Source organism: Rissa tridactyla, chromosome 5 (assembly GCF_028500815.1).
Source record: "Rissa tridactyla isolate bRisTri1 chromosome 5, bRisTri1.patW.cur.20221130, whole genome shotgun sequence".
In the NCBI taxonomy this organism is placed as follows: Eukaryota; Metazoa; Chordata; class Aves; order Charadriiformes; family Laridae; genus Rissa; species Rissa tridactyla.
The window spans coordinates 30930013-30950022 of NC_071470.1; the positions used below are offsets into that span (position 1 = coordinate 30930013).

At 37.5% G+C, this 20010-nt stretch overlaps 1 protein-coding gene across 3 annotated transcripts in view; it reads right to left on the reverse strand.

Moving 5' to 3' along the window:
• DOK7 (docking protein 7) overlaps nt 1–20010 on the reverse strand; it is a 67171-nt gene continuing 47161 nt past the window's right edge. The window contains exons 7-11 of one of the 3 annotated variants that reach the window (XM_054202883.1): nt 15051–15093; nt 8552–8617; nt 7447–7518; nt 4306–4458; nt 1–2661 (exon numbers count right to left, since the gene is read on the reverse strand). In XM_054202883.1, the coding sequence (XP_054058858.1) occupies nt 2525–2661; nt 4306–4458; nt 7447–7518; nt 8552–8617; nt 15051–15093 (471 nt within the window). In that variant the 3' untranslated portion in view covers nt 1–2524. The remainder of the gene's footprint in view (nt 2662–4305; nt 4459–7446; nt 7519–8551; nt 8618–15050; nt 15094–20010) is intronic. The other 2 variants (XM_054202881.1, XM_054202882.1) reach the window with 2 other exon arrangements.

Consider the following 20010-nt stretch of genomic DNA (forward strand, 5'->3'; position numbering starts at 1 on the left):
GTGAAAGTCATCTGTTCTATTTGTCTTATTCAAGCTAAGTACAAAAAGAGAAACAGGAGTCTAAAAAGTGAAATATTTCATTTGTGGAAAGCCTTATAGGATAATTATGTTGACACTAACAAAGGCTGTAATTATAAATTTATATCCAGCCATCCACCCAAGTTACTGTGACATACACAAATACACGTGCACAGAGAACCATGTGCATGCACAGATTTGCAGCCCTGTTTAACATGAAAAACATATTTTTTAAATCATGACTCCTCCTGTAAAGCCAGCAGTGATCTGATAACCTTTACTGTTGTGTCAAATCTTTACCCATACTGCAAGTTTGGGTAAAGCATTCAGTGCAGGCAATTTTGAGCAGAAAGGCAGTCTTTATAGAGAATATATTTTCCTGGTAAATAGATTTTTAGGATAGAAATATTGCAGCTTCATTACATATCATGGTGGAAAACACTGCATTTCAGTGCATCAGGCAAGCTCTGATCACATATTAGTTATATTTAAATATAATACTCATTTTAATTAATATTAAATTTAATATTTAAAAATTAAATGTAATTAGGCACATAGCAAGAGATTTAACCCTGCAAGTCCTCCAGTGGAGGATCCTTAACTGAACAGCAGTTCAGTTAGGTAAACCTGGTCCCAAGGAGCTATAAGTCCAGGCCATTCCAGTTGTACTGAACATGTATTTACAAAGCAGATCACTGTTGTTCATTTGCCAAACAAGAAAAATGGGAATCTCGTAAAAAATAGTTCTTTTCCCTTCAGAAATATGTTAGGCTGCTAAACAGAAAAGTACATCTTAGCACAGGACAGATGACAATAGCAATTGTCAACTCTCAAATGCATTTTTATTTATTCGAGAGATTTCTGATATTTTACATTGCTATTGAGGCTACATTCAAATAAATGTATAGGTTAAATTCTGCCTCAAAATCAAACACCCACCTCTCCTTCTAAGTCACTTAGTGAAACCTTCACTGGCACAAAACTTCCACTCACCAATATGAATTATAACGCATATCTGAGAAACAGAATTGGGCTGTGATGTTGTATCTCAAGAAGACAGAGTCAAAAAATCATAATACTCAAGGTTTCACTCCTGATAACTTCTGAAAGCCAAAGCTGATACATTATTGCAGGCCAAAATTTTGTTTTCTTCTTACGTACACAGCTTTGTTATTGTAGTGTTAACTGCTGTTAACATTTTATTTAAATAACATTTTTTCTCAGGACAAATACGTAGAGCACAAGAATTACACAGACAATGCAACACAAGAAACTAAGTCAAGTTTTGAATCATACAATCTCACTGTACAAAAGCAAGATGTGAAAGACTTCTGGGTAAGCCTATATTACAATAGAGCATCCTGTTGTGCCTCAATTCTGTAGCGTCTCTGAAAACATCATCCTCTTACACAGACCTGGTTTTATGTTATTTAGGGACAGCAGAGAATTATTCAACAGAAGTTTTACATTCAAGGTGGATGATCCACTTTTGATGATGGTTTACATTAGGGATAGTTTTGGAGATAAATAAACGACTCAGTTTTCAAAAGTGAATGTTTCTTTTGAGTACCTGTATTTTAAGATATTCTGTATGAGATATTCTGAGACCTGATTTTCAAAGTGATACATATGTTCAACTCCAGGAAAATTGCTAAGAATTACAGGTACTCACCAACTATGAAATTAAAGCCTATGGTTTGACACAGGGTTTTAAGAACGGAAGCACCCAAAATGTCCCTTCTCATTACTTTGATTAATAGACATAATTAAATTAAATAACTTGTTTGTGTTTGCTCTTGTCTGCATGCATACACATATGCATCCCTGACACTGCAGCTTTTAAATCTGAGCAACTTTAGCCAAAGCTACAAACACTTGGTGAGGTATAAAATTGAATTAGGTAAAGTAGGTAAATTTAAGCATGTCCATAAATAAGCATAAAAATTGAACAAAATTGTGCCTGCAAAAAATCAGGCACTGAATTTTCTTGCTTTTGTGAGAGTCCATGAATATATTAATAGAGGTTTTACATATTTTATACACTCAGATATATACATATATTTTATCCATAATGTGTGCTTACGTACATACGTATGCACACATGCAAACATATGTGTACACTTACCACACACACACTCACGTTCCCTTATCTGCACACATTCAAGTCCTTTATTTTTGAAGAAAATGCCACCATTTAATCAACACTGGAATTGGTTCCAGATTTTTCCAGAATTTTAGAATTATAGAAAAGGTAACTTACATCTGTCATTGAATATGAAAAAAAAAATCAGGACTATACAACCAAATCAAAATAAAAAGAAAGATCACACACACCCTTCATGCTACCAGCTTTCCAATTAGGAATCAAGATATTGGAATGAATCTGGTATAAATGCAATAAGCAATGGCAGCTTTTTGTATGACTGCTTTTTACAATAAATGTGAATCTTTTGGAAGATAAATTAGTACCAGTTTATGGTGAGCCAAAAGTTCTTTCCTAGACAGGTCATTGCTGAGCCCCTTTCTTCTTTTGCTCTAGCTCCTGCAGGCGTTCCTCCCGGCACTGAGCATGCTGCGTTCCCACTTTGTGGGCTGTCTCGGTGGCTGCAATGTCAATCTGTGCATATCGGGATGATCCACTCCCTGAAATACCAAGCGAAATAATGTAAAAGACTATACCCCTCACATATTCCTGGGTAAAACTGAGCCAGGGTTAAGCTATTGAGACACTTCTGCAGATTTCCTGGATGATCTTGGTCTGGTCTCAAGGCAAGCTCTATAAAGGGAGTAAGATGATAACCACAAATAAATAAAAAAAATGGAAACTCAAAAGCTTTGTTATCTACGTGCTTCAGCTGGCTGGATTTATTCAAATAAGCAAATGAACCACTCGTATTTCTGCCCCAGGTTTGAATCTCCACCACTAGGGCTCCCAGAAGAAGACAAAATTGAACTCCGCTCTCCCACTTCTGGGAGGCTTCATCAGCAGGCTACGAGTAAGCGAATGAATCATGCTTGGTATTTGAAAACAAAACACAATTGGTAGGGCAGTTGGCAGGGATTCTTCTTTGTCTGGATTAGGCACTCTGTGAACATTTACCAGATCAAGCACCTTCAGCCTTAGACAGAACAACACTTTAGTCCAATAATTGGCAATAAGGGAGATAAAAGCCGCTCAGTCTGTTCAGGAGCAGAACAGTTCTGTGTAGGTGCAGATGCACAAGTCTGGAGGCTGGGAAAACTTCAGTATGAACAATTAAAATATTTATGGTCATTAGAGGCACCTTCAAAGTTATACAATAGAGCATGGGAGGTGAGTTGACATTTCGGAATGTCAGTTTATGGAATTTGTCTCTTCATTCTTAATGTCTTGGTGCACTGTCTTTACAGTGAAGATGAAACATCACTTTTACATCTCAACAGGGTGTTGTACAGGGAACTACATTAAAGTCTGGGAGAAGCTTAGAATTACTTAACTAGAGCCACATAAACAACGAAAGGGGAAAGTGCTAGCATTTCAACGTTAATAAATTTGCTGAAGTTCAAAGTATACAAATTAAAATATCAATAGCTGAAAACTATACACAGAAAACCCATTAATACCAAGTGTCAGCAATTAAATGCCAGATCCTGCTTTCTGTAAGGAGGAATGCATCTCTAAATGACAATGCTTGCTCTCTGTAATGCATGTTTATGTGCTAATTGTCCAAGTTAAGCATTAGAAGTAAAATACCCAGATGCAGATAAAAGAATGAAGAAAAAAAAAAAGAAAAAAAAAAACGCAAATACTCAGGCTGGCTTCCTCGCTGTAGCGCTTTCACACGTCATCATGGAGAGCAGGTAGAAGAACACTGTATTCTGTTCTTAAGCATTTGCTGCATGGCTCCAGAGTCAGTATCTTCAGGAGCAAGCCCTGTACATCTACCCCCCACAGCCCTGTTTCTGAAGACAAGCAGGAAAAATTAAGTAAGTGTAGTCCTAATATGTGCAATGAAAGCCTTAAGAACACAAAGAAAATTACTGTCAAACTCCACAGACACAGAAATGTTCACTTCAGAAGGAGTGCATATACAATGTGCCTGTCAGAGGGATGCAACATCTTAGAGAACCTCATTACTTAAAAATCTTTTCCAAAAGAGTTGGCAATTACCAGAATTGCCTCACAAATGTACCAAGGTTCAACTCCTCTGCTAGCAAGAGTGTATGGGTAGAGAGAAATTAAGATTCCCAATACAGACTGCATTACTGCTTCCTTTGGTATTTAAATGTTATTGTAGACTTCCTTACCTCTTATGCTTGTGCTAGGTTCTTGAAGCTCCAGTTCCATGTAATGAAGTTGTTTTTTGGAAGTAGGGCTGACAGGAATATTAACATAGGTGGTCGTCTCGCTGTGGGGTCGATCTGATGCAGGGACATCAGCTGAATAACCTACTGCCCCTTCTAAAATGAGTAACACATTATTATAGACACCGTTTGCAATGATCAATGATGTATTTCATAAAAACACAGTGTTCCGTCAAATATTCTGAAAGCGAACATTCAGCAGCAAGAACTCAGCTTGATAAACAGTACATTCCTCAGCCATAGATGGGACATGAGAAGACAAAGGTTTCTACAGAGAAGATCCTCAGAGACTGATCAAGTCAGGATCTGTGCGGAAGACCACAGACCACAGCCAATGACCTCACTGTGTTGTGACAGAGAGCAAACACTATGCAGAAATTTTCAAACAGAAGCAATGTATGTAACACTACCTCACAAGGCTTTCAGCTCTAACTCAAGTTAGTAAAGCCCAGTACGAAGCAATCTGTTTTAGGGAAGTGTGAACCATTATATCATTTGCGAGACAACAACCACTAGAAGTTCAGAAAGTATGTCCTGAAAACAGGGACTGAGGAACTGTTTAAAGCAAGGTGAAGACAAGCTTGAGTAGACAACGTTCACAGCTTTGCTGCACTGAGTTGAAAAAGGTAAGAAAGATGCCAAGTAGGGACAGGCCAAGTAATAAAAGACTTTAATTGCAGGAAAAAAAATAGACAATTAGACAGTGTGAAAACCTTTCTAATACTAAAGATCTCAAGAACACTAGAGGAAATCCCACAGAGGCTGATGAATTTCTGCATCTAGAAATTTCTAAAAAAGAGATAGACTAACACCTACCAGAAAACAGTTCTCTATAAAGCGATTCTGACTTAAAGACAACTTTTTTTGTCTACTTGATGAATTCTCAAGATCTCTTCTAGTCCTACTTTCAATTATTCTAATCTTACCAGAAGTGAAACAAAGAGAGAAGGTAGAAGGAGACCCCAATGCAAACCTGCATTCCCTCAGTGCTTGGGAAAGGCTTTGAGTCACTCAACGTGCTCAGCGGGCCAGAATTATCTGCCTGTCCAGTCCAGTTGAAGTTCTTAACCTTAAACACTTTCTGCAGTTCAGTCAATTTGGGACAGAGGAGTGCAGAGGAAAGATAGTATCACTTTCAGGTTTTCCCTTTCCCTGAAGGTCTCCTATTAAGCCCTTCCTTGTCCCCACATAAAACTTGTATCAAAGCTTTATTTGTCCAAATCACCGCTTTTCTTTTCTGCCCATTCAGACACTGTTGAGATGTGAATGGAGAGGCAGAACGTGATCGAGGCTTTTTAGAGCCCAGGAGAGAATGACTTCTTATATCCAACCAACATCAGCTGTGAATAACCATTAAGGGGAACTTTTTCTTCTTCTTGGACTGTGCTATGAATAGCCGAGATGGCTCATATAAAGCCAGGTGACAGTAAGAGTTGTCAGAGGTTACAGCAGGTTCCAGGATAAAGGAATCTCTCCAGGCTTAAGCTATTTAAATGAAAGGAGTCTACTATGCAGCCCAAAATTTTAAAAGCCTGAAAAGTTGGCCAATTTTCTGACAGATTTTCATAAAGAAAACTTAAGAACATCCATGAAAAAAACAGACATTTTTCTGACCGTCAGAATTTAAGCTGTTGTTCCAAAGCAAGGTGTTAGCAACAAAATGAAAAGGACCAAAAAAAAAAAAAACCAAACAGAATAAATTTCTATATCTTCATCAAACATCATTCTCATAAATTATTCTCAATTATTCTCTCTGAAGTATTTCAAAGGAATTTGGCCTGACTGTGCCAAAAGGGTTTCAGCAGAACCATAGCATTGAAAACCTGCATGCCAAATAGTTAAAGTTGTAAGCAAATGACAGCTTAAGGACTGACACAGAGTCATTAATAGTCATGAAGGAAAAGATAATTTATGAAGTCTTTCTATACACTGTTAAAGTGATGTAGCAGGAGTTTATGTGAAGTGTCCTCAAAGCTAGCTAGCATGAAAACCAGCAAACTTCTCTATAGGGCTAAACAACTGAAAGGTTTCAGGAAGCTGCATGTCATACCTGATACAGACAAGACAAATGATTTTCCTGAGGACTGAAAAAACACACATGGAGAAAAATATATTAATTGGTAGGGCTTTGTCCAAAAAAACCAAAAGAAACACACAGAACAAAGAAATCCTGGCAACAATCAAATATTCTTCTCAAAGGAAAAAAAAACCAACCGAGAAGGAAGTTGGGCAAACTGGAGTGGAAGGAAAGGAAAACTCTTCTGTTGTTTAGTCTGTACTGTCTTAATAGGAACTGTGCTTTCTTTGTAAACATAGAAATAGTTGGTTTTTCATTTTTCCTTCAAATAAAAAACCCCACCTCATTAGACTCTAAAAACCAGCTTCTATTTGTTTGAAGAGAAAGGTTTATTTGAAAAGCACAAGACAGTCAAAAGCTCCTCCTAAGAAAACAAGGCACACACAGAGAAGCACAGACAACAACAGCGCTTTCAGGAGTCCTTTCTGGGTGGACAGAGGTAGAAGATGCTTACAAGAGGGGTCGGAGGATTAGTATTTGAGATCATTATGGATGAGAATTTGGGAGAAAAACACCAAAATGTACTTGGAGACACTCTGAAAGAATTGGCAGAATATCATCAATGTTTGAGGAGAAAGGGGGAAAGGTGGGAAAAAAAAAATAGTTAAGCAAATAGCAGAAGAGTAAAAAAAATGCAGTGGCATCGAAATGAGGACAAAAAGAAAGGAAAATATTGTATGACTGGGCAGGGAAGATGAGAATGATATTTGAAACTGGTGTTTCAGCCTTTCGTTCATCAAGTCTTAGTTATTCATGTTTTCTACCCTATGTAGGCACCATTCTCAGAAATGTGTGTTAAATTATGCAGAAAGAAAATCAACACCATAAACACAGCCCTGAGATAAGTGTATGTGTGCGTGTGAGCATGAACCTAAAGCTGACTTGTTCAAAGGGCAACACCTCAAAAATAAACATTTAAAAGAGATCACAACAAAAAAGGAAAAGGAAAAAGAAACAGAAGGTGTTTGTGACTTCTGATGCAACTGGCTGCAAAAACCTGTACTCACCAGGTTCCTCAGGGCTAGTAGGAGTTCCAGGTTCTGCAGGGAGTGTCAGCATCTCATAACCACCTTTAGGACCTAAAATACAGGTACATCATCAACAGCTTTGGATTTAGGAATTTTCACAATGAAAACAAAGCGTATGATTTTCTGGTTTTGACTTGTAACCTTCTAATCTGAATAATCATACTGAAAAATCTCAGAAAGTATAAACAGGGTTGACTTTTCTGTGGTGGTGATGCCACTGTTTTCTAGTGAGTTCAACAGCAAGGAAATAAATGTTAGGGCATTTTTACAAGTATTCACACTGAAGGCCACTGAAGTCAAGTGTGTTTTGCTGTACATCGATGTGGGAACAAAGCTGTCTTGAAAGCATGAATCAGGGAGAAGTGCGTGGGTGATCTTGGGAGCATCTGGAAGACTCTTGTTAAAATTCCACCTCCAGCATGATGGCCAACTTCTTGATTTCTGACAAAGCTCTGCAGAGAATGCTTAAACTAGCCCTTCCAAAGATAACTTTGCTTTCCAAATACAAATCATCATCTTTGCAAGAAGCCAGGTTGCACATCATCATTGGTCCTTCTAGAGCACTAGGTTGAAAAAAGATGCCCGGGTTCTCTTCAGTCTCCAGACTCCACCCCAGTTCAAACAAAATGCTATGCCTACAGAATGAACATATTTGGATTAATTTTGAATGACAAACGCTCGTCATTTTATCTGCTGGTGTTGTTTCTTTCTCCATTATCACGAAGAAGTATCTTTAAAAGTGGTGGGGGTTTTTTCCCACCACATCATTGCTAGGGTACAGGATTTCTCGTGGCCTGAGGTGGGTTTTTTTGGTGGATGCTCTTTGTTAAAGTGCTGGCAGCATTTTACTGCTGTGAATAAGATTACTGCCTATGCTCTGACACTTATCTCATCTGTCACTGCCTCTTCTAAACTTATCCCATCTGTCAATGCCTTTCTAACAAAAACCCAAAGATACGTAAGACTTATAATAGGGAGTCAAGCCATACATTACCTTTAACGTTTTCTGAAGTTTAAAATAATTTAAGTTTAAATTAATTTAAAATTACATGCACACACATACCTCATAACCACTTATACTTACCAGCTTGGAGACTGTGCCCTCTATGTACTTTCAAAGACCCAGAAGCTGCCATGACAGAAGCACCACCTGTTTTCAGAGAGAGATATTCACATTAAATCTAAATACCTGTTGCTATTATTAGATATCTGCAGTGCATCAGCATTTTTAGCAGATGTGTCTGAAACATCAAGAAAAATTTCAGTAAGAATTACAAGTCATTCTTTTTCATTTAAGCAATATTCCTTTTTTTTTTTTCCTAAAGTTTTATTCTGTGATTGTGGCATTATACATTAAACATCTGATGTACCTCAATGAAGACAACCGCTATTTGAAGCATTTTCCTAACTTTATAGTAATTTCTTTATGTCCACTCTTCAAAAATAAGCACAGTTTACAGCACACGTACTCAAGAAATACCCATGACAAAAAAATTAACAAACAAGAGGGAAGCTGGAATACGTGCTATAAACTAAGGTCAGAGAGTTTACATTTTCAAATCCTGTCACGTATAGTACACGGCCAATGAGCAGACACACGCAACACTACACTGCATTTATCAAGCGATCAGTTCTTACTGCCCAGCCTCTACTTTGCCTTCACAGAGTAGGTCACGAACTCTACAGACCTGGGCTATTAAATTTGCTGACAAGGGGTCGGGACAGAAGAAAACACTATGCTCTATGATAAAAACTTGCTTCGTATTGAATTAAAACTACTTTTATTATCAAGTATTTTATCCACTCAGCCAAGCAACATTTACATCTCCTCCTTTGAAAACAGATACCTTGCTTAAAAGAGCATCCAATGCCTAGAGCTACTGATTGACAGGAGAAATAGAGCAAGTACACCAGGAGGATTTTTCATGTAAATGTAATAAAAGACTTCCTGATGTTGTATAATTGCCCTATAAAACTTCTCTAAGTTTGTTATCCTTCAATTTTCAAAGTGGTTTCATATATTTTCTACTATACAAATGGCATTATCCGCAACACATAAAAGCTGAAAGGGATGCTCAAAAATGCTTACTTGCTCTACAGATTTCACCGTATTCGGAAAAGCCTCCTCTCTCTCTAGCAGTCAGCTTCAGAAGTAGTAAAATCACTCAAAATTAGAAATGCATTCAAGCACAGTGACTGTTCAAATATTGTTCCACAAAGATGGCTGTTTAGTGTGTCCAACAGAATCACAGAGGATCTACGTCTAGCTATTATTCGTCTTCCCATGCTGTAGGGCAACTCCAGCCCAGCCTCCCATCCTTAAAAATGCAAAAGTGTTAAGAATCATTACTGTTTTCTTGTACCAGGGAACTCAGTGTCTGTTTTTTGAAAAATATACTTTCAAAGATGCTTTACGTATATTTACTCCAAAAATCTTGCATCTGAAGCTCAGGATCTACATTGGCTGAGAACGAAGATCACATACTGAGTGTTCTTAATAGAAAAAAAGAAAAAAAGCTGAAATAATCACTATGTTTGCAAATAGGTTTCCTCACCTTTGTTTTCTAGAAGGTTGGGATATGTACTTTCCCCAGATTTCAGTTGCCAGCGGAGGCATGGGAAGGCAAATCAGGAATACAGAAAAGGCAGAACTAGAGGGTCACTATGACATGGACTTACCACCTTCTGTCACCCCTAAAACAGGGAACAGGAACCTACTGGACATACTCAGCCCAGAGGATGAAGCAGCAGCATTTGGATCACTCACTAGCACATGGTTTCACCGCAGTGACTTTTTCATTTCCCTCCTGTCGGGCCCCTAGTAATTCAGAGAGTCACTAAAGAAAAGGTTTAGCTTGTAAATGCAGCTTACTTAAAACGCTTTTTCTGAGCTCCTATTTTTCGTCCCCTACAGAATTATTTTGAGTGTACTTATAAAACATACCACAATCAAGAAAGAGCATGTTATATTATGTCAGGGTTTGATTAATCATTTTCTCATTATAATAATGTTCTTCTATTGCAGTGTTTAGGCCTTATGAGGGATGACAAATTTATGGTGGCCACTGTTCAGCACACAGGCCTTTACTGGCTCAATAAAAGTATCATACGGTACTTTGTCTTTCTACATCTGAAGAGCTGACAACACATTTCCTGAAAAAAAATATATTGTGAATTATATATTATTTTCAACCTAAGCAAAACAACCAACACAGTACAGCCCAGATTCTTCTTTCTCACTGCTCTCAATTAATTCCTTGAAAGCTTACTCTTAAGCTTGGAATAGAAGTATCTGGCTGCATAGGTTTGCAATAGAATTTTAAAAATACATGAAAGAAAGACTATTTTTCCATCATAAAAGCAAAGCTGTCAGACAGCTGAGTTCATTTTCAGCACCCATCACCTGTTATATACTTAGTTTTATTCTTTCTTTTTATCTCCCTACCTTGACTCCCCATCTACCTAAGAACAATTTAATAGAGATACAATGTTCATAATCAGCATTCAGCTGACATTTCAGATGGATTCCAATCCACAGCATTGTTTTATGTTTATTCCTTAATTCATCCTCTCAGAACATTTCCCATCAAGCATTGTGTAAGTTTGGTATAACAAGCAAAGTGGCTGTCAGATAGCAAGAGTGTCTGTGCCAATGCTGATGAATTTGCTCCTGTGGAATACGGAAAAAATGGAACTGCACAGGCAAAAATAAAAGAAAAGAGAGTTTAAGTCACAAAACTACCAACAGTAATGTATGCTGTTTTCACGGGAGGATATTTGTTAACTTATTTTCCCATTCAGCTATTGATTGTTGTAATGCCAGAGCCTGCAGCACGGAAGAACAGGGAGATGCCACCTTCCACTATAGATGTTTAATTTGAGTGTTGAAATGCCCAAGGCTAGGTCTGGCTCTTGGGAATGCCTAGGTTACAGCTTCCCTGTAGCTAAGGGAATGGACAAATGTTTCTGAAATATGGTACATAAAGCCTGCATGAAATGTCTTCTCCAGGGATTGCAGAGGGACCCTAAACACTTCTGCAAACTCACTCCAGCTCTCAATTTAGCTTCTCTAAATAGGAGTCTTGGGATTCAGACTGCTCAGTTCACTTGGAAGAGTTGGCAACCAAGGACAGAAATAGTCATATTTTTTCCCTCCCTACCAAACAACCTTGTGGTTTAAACATCATTGATAAAACAAGAAAGCTGTGACTGAGTTCTACTCAACTGAGAAAATCCAAATATTTTGGAGGAGAGCATGAAGACATTATAAGTAAGGGATGGAGGTTCCTATCTAAGTTGTTGCAATGAACTACAGAGGAGCACAAGCTTTAAGTAACGGGCCTAAATCAGAGTGAGAAACACCACAACTGTTAGGAAATACATTCTAAATGTAAGAATAGCAAAGGACTTCGTATGATTTAAGGTGGATTAAGGATTCTTATTGCAGAACATTCTAAACAGACACCTGTCATACACACACACAGAAGTACATCCTAACCTCAGGGCAGAGGTTTGAGCTACAGAACCCCTTCAGCCCTGTTTTTCCTACAGTACTTTGATTCATAGTAACAGAAAGATAATCAAGATAATGACGAGCTCTTCAGCTCACCATTCTGAGCAGGAATGCGCTGTCCTTTGGTTCCACCTCTCAACACTGAATGTGCTTTTCATTCATGATCCCTTAATTCAAAACACATAAGCAGCTCCTGAGAAAAGGACCTACACACATATCTCTGAAATTGCCTCCACTAGGTCATGCTGCAGAATTTCTTTAGCCTTCATGAGAAACTCTGTATAGGTCCCATGAGAACTTTTTAGACCAAACATACTAAACTTAGGTGTTTCCAGAATCCGGCAGTCTCAGAAATCAGGAAATCTGAATCACATTTTTGCACCTCTATTCTGTCATGGTATTTTAAGGTCCATAATAACCATAAATGCAGTTTATTATACCTAAGAGCTGGCATTCCCACATCACACAGCTCCAAAGAATCTCTTACCTTGATCTGTACTGCAAAGCTATGATAACAATAGGAACACTTTCCTCCTACAAATGCAAGCAATCTAATTCAGTCTCTCTTTCTAATCAATCTTTACACAGTTATTTATAACAAAGGCAACCAAATTATTTAAACTGGAATTAAATGATTCACCCCAGTTTGTTTTTTCCATCTAGTAATACAATTCAGAATTTTTGCCACATTTACGAACACTTTTCAGCTTGCCATTAGAATTAGACACATTTCTCCGAAGTTGCTGAGTATGTTGCTCGGTATACATAACTAACGGTAGAAAGGGAATATTGCCCACGTTCACTACCAATACACTGAAAAGTATTTAAATAATTGATCCTGACTCTTTAACTCCAGTTCTTGCTACAGAACTGAGGCATTCAAGAGCAAAAATATTGTACAGTGTATGTGGGCACCTGTAGCACTGGAAGAAGTGGGTTTGCATTCGTACAGTGGATGTGAATGAAAATACAACACCGTCCTTTCTCTGATGAAAAAGAAGTGGACTGCTACACTAGCAAACATTATAAATGTGTATTGGGTCATTCACGCTAGTACAGGTGTCTTGCCATGTACATGCGCAAGACAGGTTTTGAAAGTAGTTACCTCAAATTAGCGTGCCCTTATGTCATCCTCAACAATGGATTAAAAAAATCATAATAGAGAAACATAGAAAAGTTCTAATGCTGTTCTTGTAGTCCGACAGGACTGTTTGAATACCTTCAGCACCCTTCAGTTAATGGCTTGGATTAAAGACGGTTGAAACAAAACATTCAAAGACTACAGTAGTATTTTAAAAGCTTTGCAACACCAAGTTCAACTATACTTGAAATGTTCACATATATAAAAGACAATACTTAAAACGAAATAGCTGAGGATAATAAAAATGTGACGAGACAGAGAAAACATGGGTTTCTTTTGTATTCTGAAAAACAGTGCAGTATTGAAGAATAAAGTTCTACAGGTATATAATGAGAGCATTTAAGAGATGAAACCCCACAAAGATACCTAAAAACTTCAGTCACTGGCTTTAGATGCTGCTTTTGCCTAAAGCATTTGTACTTATTCCAACAAGTATTCAGTTCTTTTCTTAAACAATATTTACCAGTGTACCAGACATGAAAATCCACCCACTCAATTTTTTTCAGTCCTGTGTCTTCCCTTTCTGTTGATCTAAAAATCTGTCCTGTATTTCTACATTTACAGTTTGCTTAATGATAGGTTTTATCAAAACAGCTAACTCCTTCGTCTGCATAAATAGTCTGAGATTAAGTTTTTGTCAGATATTATTTGCATCCACAGTTAATTTGGCACTGAAATTAATGCAGAAATAATATTGTGCCCACCACACACAGCTACAGACCCGATTTCTCCTGTATTTGCACACGCTTTAATCATAATTACTCTGGTTTCCTTGTGTTGATTAGAGGACTAGAAACCTGAGTACCAGAAGGAAAGATAAAATTAATGATCCGATTTGTACTTCTACTTACACGTCTATAAATCAAGACTAATTCCACTGACTCGAGTGGAATAACTAGGAACAAGATCTGTTAAATGCTTCTGCATTTTCTCCTACTAAGACAGACAAAGGAATAGAGTTACTTATGACCTTCTCCAGAGACACCTCCTGATCCTAGGTATCCTACTGGATTTGTTCACACAAATATCAGTCAGCTATACTTTACGTTATTTGCCAAGGTTTTTAAAACTAATAAAGAAACCCAAGCACAAAAAGCTGTTCTATGTCTATTGGAAGCAGGCAACCTGATCATTTAGTGGATTTACTGAATTATCAGGTAAACAGTTGAAGGAATACAAAGATGTTTAAGGCATTAAACAAATTCTTTGCACAGATCTCTCGAAGGAACAAGATGGAGACAGTACAAAAAAACCCAAAGGCTTACAAAATGTTATCTTTGAAGTAAAACGATGATACAAAAGGTGCCAGAGCAGTTTGGCCACATCAAACAGAGAACTCCAGATGACCAACACATTCTCCTGATAGGCAGATTTATGATGCAAAGACAGTCAGTGTGTTACCTTTGCCTAAATAATCTGTCCAGGCCAGATACCCTCCTTCTTCCCTTTACTGGTTCTGTCTGTGGGTCTGTAGTTCCACTGACATGAGAGAAGCATCTCCGTGTTCCCTCTGCTAAGGAAGCGTTCCTGTGTTTTTGTGTTACCTAGAAAACTGGGTACACACACTGAACATATAAATCATTTTTCCCCTTAGTGTTAATACAGCCTGAAAAGAACACTTCCTTGACGTTCTTCGACTATTTAAGTAGAAAAAGCGCTAAACAACTTTATATGGAAACTGACAACTTTGCACCTCTTTAGATTACAAAAGGAAGGGAAAACAAATACATTAATTCTTGCAACCAACAATACTACAAATTACAACGTATTTCATAATATTCAGTCGTGAATTGCAGCAGCAAAATCACCCACAAACAGGATAACTCTCAATATAGCCTTTAGTTCTGCTCACATAAATCTGTTTCTCTCATCACAATTTGGGACTTAAGCATTATTCTTTAACAAAGCAAATAACTAAATGGCTCCTACCTGGTATAGCTGGTAAGACTCCAGACTGTAATATTGCTGTTCCCTAAAGAAAACAGAAAATTTTAGAATGAAAAATCTTTACAAGAAATAGAAACTTTACAAAGTATAGGAAAAATGGCCGAGAAATGACTTCACCATTGCAAAAGCGTAACACGTGGTTTTAAAATCCAGAACAGACACAAAGGTGTTCAGACCGTGCATAAGTTGCAAAACCTTTGTGTACCTTAGTAAAGTCTAACTAACTTGACTTTGGGTACTTTGCAACAACTGCAGCAGGCACAGTGATGCTTACCACTGTTGAATCAGTCTTGAATCAACCAGGAACAAGCAAGAAAATTTGATATTCAGAGGCAGATAAGACCAAGTTGGCATAACATATGGAAATTAAGGCCATACCTATATTTGCTTAAGATGGTAGGTGCTGTGAACAGAACAAAACATGGTGTGCTTCTGACTCAGGTCGATATAACTAAAATATTTTATCCTTGAATTCAGAGTTCCTACAAATCCCACCTGTGACATCAGAGTCCTTGCAGAAAAGCTTTGTGCCATCTCAGATGCTTCACATTGACCGTACCATGCTGGTACGATGGCAGCTGGGGCACATGAAAGCAGTCAGGCATAGAGTACCAGGACCCATTCACACTTAAGCATGTTCCAAAACATGCTGGCAGGCCAGGTTTCTCCCCAGCTATGCTGTCTATGTCACTCAAAGCTGATCTGGAGGACACTCTGGCACTTCCATCTCCAGATGGTATCAAGGCTGCCCTGCAGTACAACATCAAGTCAGTCTGGTCCATGCTATTGACCACCACCCTCCCAAAGAGATCTCTTTTATTTCTGTGACCTTGGCGAGAACAAGAATTCATCATCATTTTTTTTTTTTTAAATAAATAAATGTGTCTTCTGGACTTTGAAGCAGAAAAACACTATATACCTATTAAAGCTGAGCAATAACATCACTCAATTCCAAAGCAATAAAATTCCATTTTATATAACACTTGGCAGTACTTTTCTTCACCTAAATACAGAGACTTGTGACCTCTGATAACTCTCTGTTTCCTATGCTTTCTTAGAAAGTGGTGGCTTTTCAGATCACTCAGGATTTTACACATACTACGCATACTTCCCCCTATACAGGCACTGTGTTGACTTCCCAAAATTTCTCAACAGAAAACAAAATAGATTATTTACTTATCATCCATGTAGAAGCTCAAATCATACTAATTCCTGCACAATTTGCCAAGGCAAACATATTAAGACATAAAGCTCATTACATGTGGCCATCACAAAAAACTGTCAGAGCTATCAACTAGTTCCCCCGTCAACTAAGGTAAGTGGAAAGGCTTTTGAAAAAGATTAGGAAAGATTACACTGATTCCTTTTCAGGCAGTAAAATATACATTAGAAGAGCTTAATTAAAACAATTGGGGTAGAGGGTGGTGTAATTTTTTTTTTAAATACAGTTTTGAAATCCGCAACATGGAACAGCTTTCAACATTGGAATGATACACAACATCCAGGATGTTTCTGCCTGACCCTATTGCAAACATGGAAACTACAGAGTCAGTATTTACTTGAGCTTTTATGCTAGCTGACTATTTTAATATATGGCACACTGAATTTGAGCAACTGTTTAGAGTAGAAGTAGAAGGGAGGGGGAGGAAATCAGAAATGTGGTCAAGATTTCATTTCTGAAATGAAAAAACATGCCACAGCATTTCAGAAAAAGAACATTTTATTCATTCAACCACAGTAGACGTTATTTGTTTCTATAGTTACTGTGTGCCACTACAGAAGTTGCTGCTTTCATTTGGGGAATCTGCAGAAGTGTCTGCACCGCTCAAGGACAGAGGACTCTGGAGTCCATTTCCATTATGGGCAATATTCTATATATTTAGGTAACAATATTTTCCCATTCCAATGTAACTTCTATGATTTTTTTTGTCACGATTACTTATAGCAGACTTGGAAATGCTTTTTTCCTGCCCCCACTATCTTTTTAGGGGTTTACTAATACAGAATATAAAAAAATAATTTCCCCGACTTTGGTTACGTCTTTGGATGCAAAGCAGATTGTGCTGCCTCTGAAGGTCGCAGCTGCTAGCTCGCTTAATGGAACAAAGTGGCAGACTGCAGTGCTGAAATGCACAAAAGTCAAATCTTGCTGATGAGAAAGGATCTCACAATTTTCTAGCAACTTTTTTTGCTTTTAAAAACAAAGCTTTTTTTTTTTTTGTAGTTTGTGGGATATGGCGGGGGGACTGTGTGTTACTCAGTTCACAGAGTCAATGAAAAATTGTTTTGGGAAGGGAAAAAAAAATACCTTTATCTTCCTCACCTTTGCCTCTAGATTCATTAGTCTGCACAGCATTGCTGTCATTCAGGGCATGAGCTTGAGGCGTGAAACTAGATAGCAAGTCGGCAAAAATATTTTTAACTCTCTTTCCGCATTACGCATCAGAATATCTTAAATTACGGCAAAAACATGGATAGAAATAAAGTGGAGAAAGCAGAAAACCTGAAAGGAGATTGAAAGTTCTTTGAAGAAAGAATGGCATTTTCATTCTTTGTTTATAAATAATCTCCCAGACAGGAGTCCTCTTTCAACATTACAGAGGTTACAAGTAACAGTAATGCAAAGAAACAAAGAATAAACTGAATATTTTTATGATTATTGGTTTTCTTCTCACCTTATAACAAAACTATTCGCAAAATACCATACACTCCTATTTGCTAAACAGCTCTCCTCCCCCTGTAAATTCAATTTATAACTATTTGATTTACTTGCAAATTAAGTTTTGCTGGTTTTCCCTCCTCTCAGTGTTGCCCAAGTATAGCACTTCTGCAAGAATGACAATTAAAAAGTAGGCAATGCTGAACTGTTAAAAAGATTTCAGTCGTAGAAACTTTATTTTGGTGATGTGCTGCTTAACGCAAGTTAAAATCGATCAACAGGGCTTTTTGACCTCTGAACGCGAGGGAGAATTTAAACCATTATTTGCCTTTTATTCTGCGCATCATATATGGCGTGGAAATAACTGAAAATTAGAGAGAGATCATTTTGTTAACATAGGTACAGTTTGTTCAACAATGGGGTCTTATTTCATGCCTGGAACACCTAGTTACTCTTATAAAATAAATTCTAAAAAAAATCTTCATAAAAATGTAAAAATTAGGTAAGATGAGAAAACTGATAAAGGCTAGACAGGTAATTTCAAATAAATATACTTTCAAAGTCATTATTAGAAGACTAGATTATACTTGACAAAGAAAGACGCAAAAAGCAAGCAGAAGTTAGATGTGTGAAATTACATCAGATGTGGGACACTGATAAAATGTCATTGAAATTATAGTGAATAGATGAAAGACAACAAATATCTACAAGAATCAGGCATGATTAGATAAAAAAAAATGCCTGAGACAATAACAAAAATTTTGTTATCAAGTGATTGTTACAGACTATAAGGTTGTTGTCTTCATTTCCATTTCAATATGTCATATTCTATTATTTCTGCAACTGTGAGACTTCCTGCTGCAATCCTTTGTGAGAGAGAGACTTCACTAACCTTTAGTGGCTACTGCTAAGGCAAGTCAGTAGAAGGAATGGTAGCAGAGACCTAAAAGCTCTCTTTTTTAATTCTACAAAACTCAGACAGAACGTTCTTTTGTTGGTAACAGAAACTTTTAAAATTATTACAGCATAATATACAAACGCAAGTGCATGGTTTTGAAATGCAAAGTATGATACATACCTCAACCTACCATATGATTACACCAAAGAAAAGGGGGTGAGTGACCTCACTCAAATAATATGCTTTTGTTATGCCTGCTACGATATTCAGACAATAACTAATAAAGCGGGTATCTAAATCCTGCATGTCTCATAATAGTACTTATAAATATAAGTTAAATATCCTTCCAATGCAGTTTCCTTTATCTGTGACCCAAGAGCTGAGCGCTGAAGGGTGTGATGCATGGTTGTTAGTTCAAACAACCTCCCCACCACAACACCCACAGTAAACGGATATGTACCACTTGTATATCACACATCGTGAACTACATGTCCAGGGCTATTTTAGCTCTGGTAGTAATCTGGCTGCTGTCAGATGACATTCATTTTTGATGTTCTGCTTCCAAATATCTTGGGTAGGGTTCAATGATAGACGTTAGGAGAACCCACTAGCTTGATACGCTGTATCATTATTCATAGATTAGCTCTGTTGCCCTAAACAGATAAACAGAACCCAAGCGTTGGCATTTATTTCTGTGTGTGCAAATAACCATCATCGTACATAAGCCTTTTTAGAGTCAAAATGGGATTATTCCCTCCCTTCCCCTGTGTATATTTCGTATATCTTTGTCTTTCTCTCCCCCCCTCTTTTTTAATTTCATTTTATTTCATTCAAAGTTTCATTCACTTTAAACTTCATGAAATATGTGATTTACCAGATCAGTTCTCATTTCAAAAATTACCAGACACAAATACTGTCCCATATAAAGAGCAGTGTGTCTGCCTTTCTCTATATACTCAAATCACTTCCCATGGACTACATGCCCAATTCTGCTCCACTGCTGCTAACAGGAGTTTTAGTCTTTGGATACGAGATCAGCCCGACAGTCCAAATCTTCCAGTGTAAACTCCAATGCAAGGAACAAAGATTACTGTACTGTACCCAATTTCCTATTGTTGGAAGATTTTTGCCAGATTCATAGTGACAAGGGGCATCACAACTGCTTTGTAAGCTCATCTCTGTGGTGTAAAAAAGGAGCCAGGAGCTTACAAGTCAGATGGACAGAAAAAAAATGAAGGAAAATATTGTCTTAAGACTAATCCCTCCCACCACTGGCTGTAAAGGTAGTAATGATTAGATAGCTGTGCCATACAAAACATGTATTTTCAAAGAACCAAAACATTTTTGTTTCATATGTTTCCTCCTAAAAAGGAGGAAACCACACT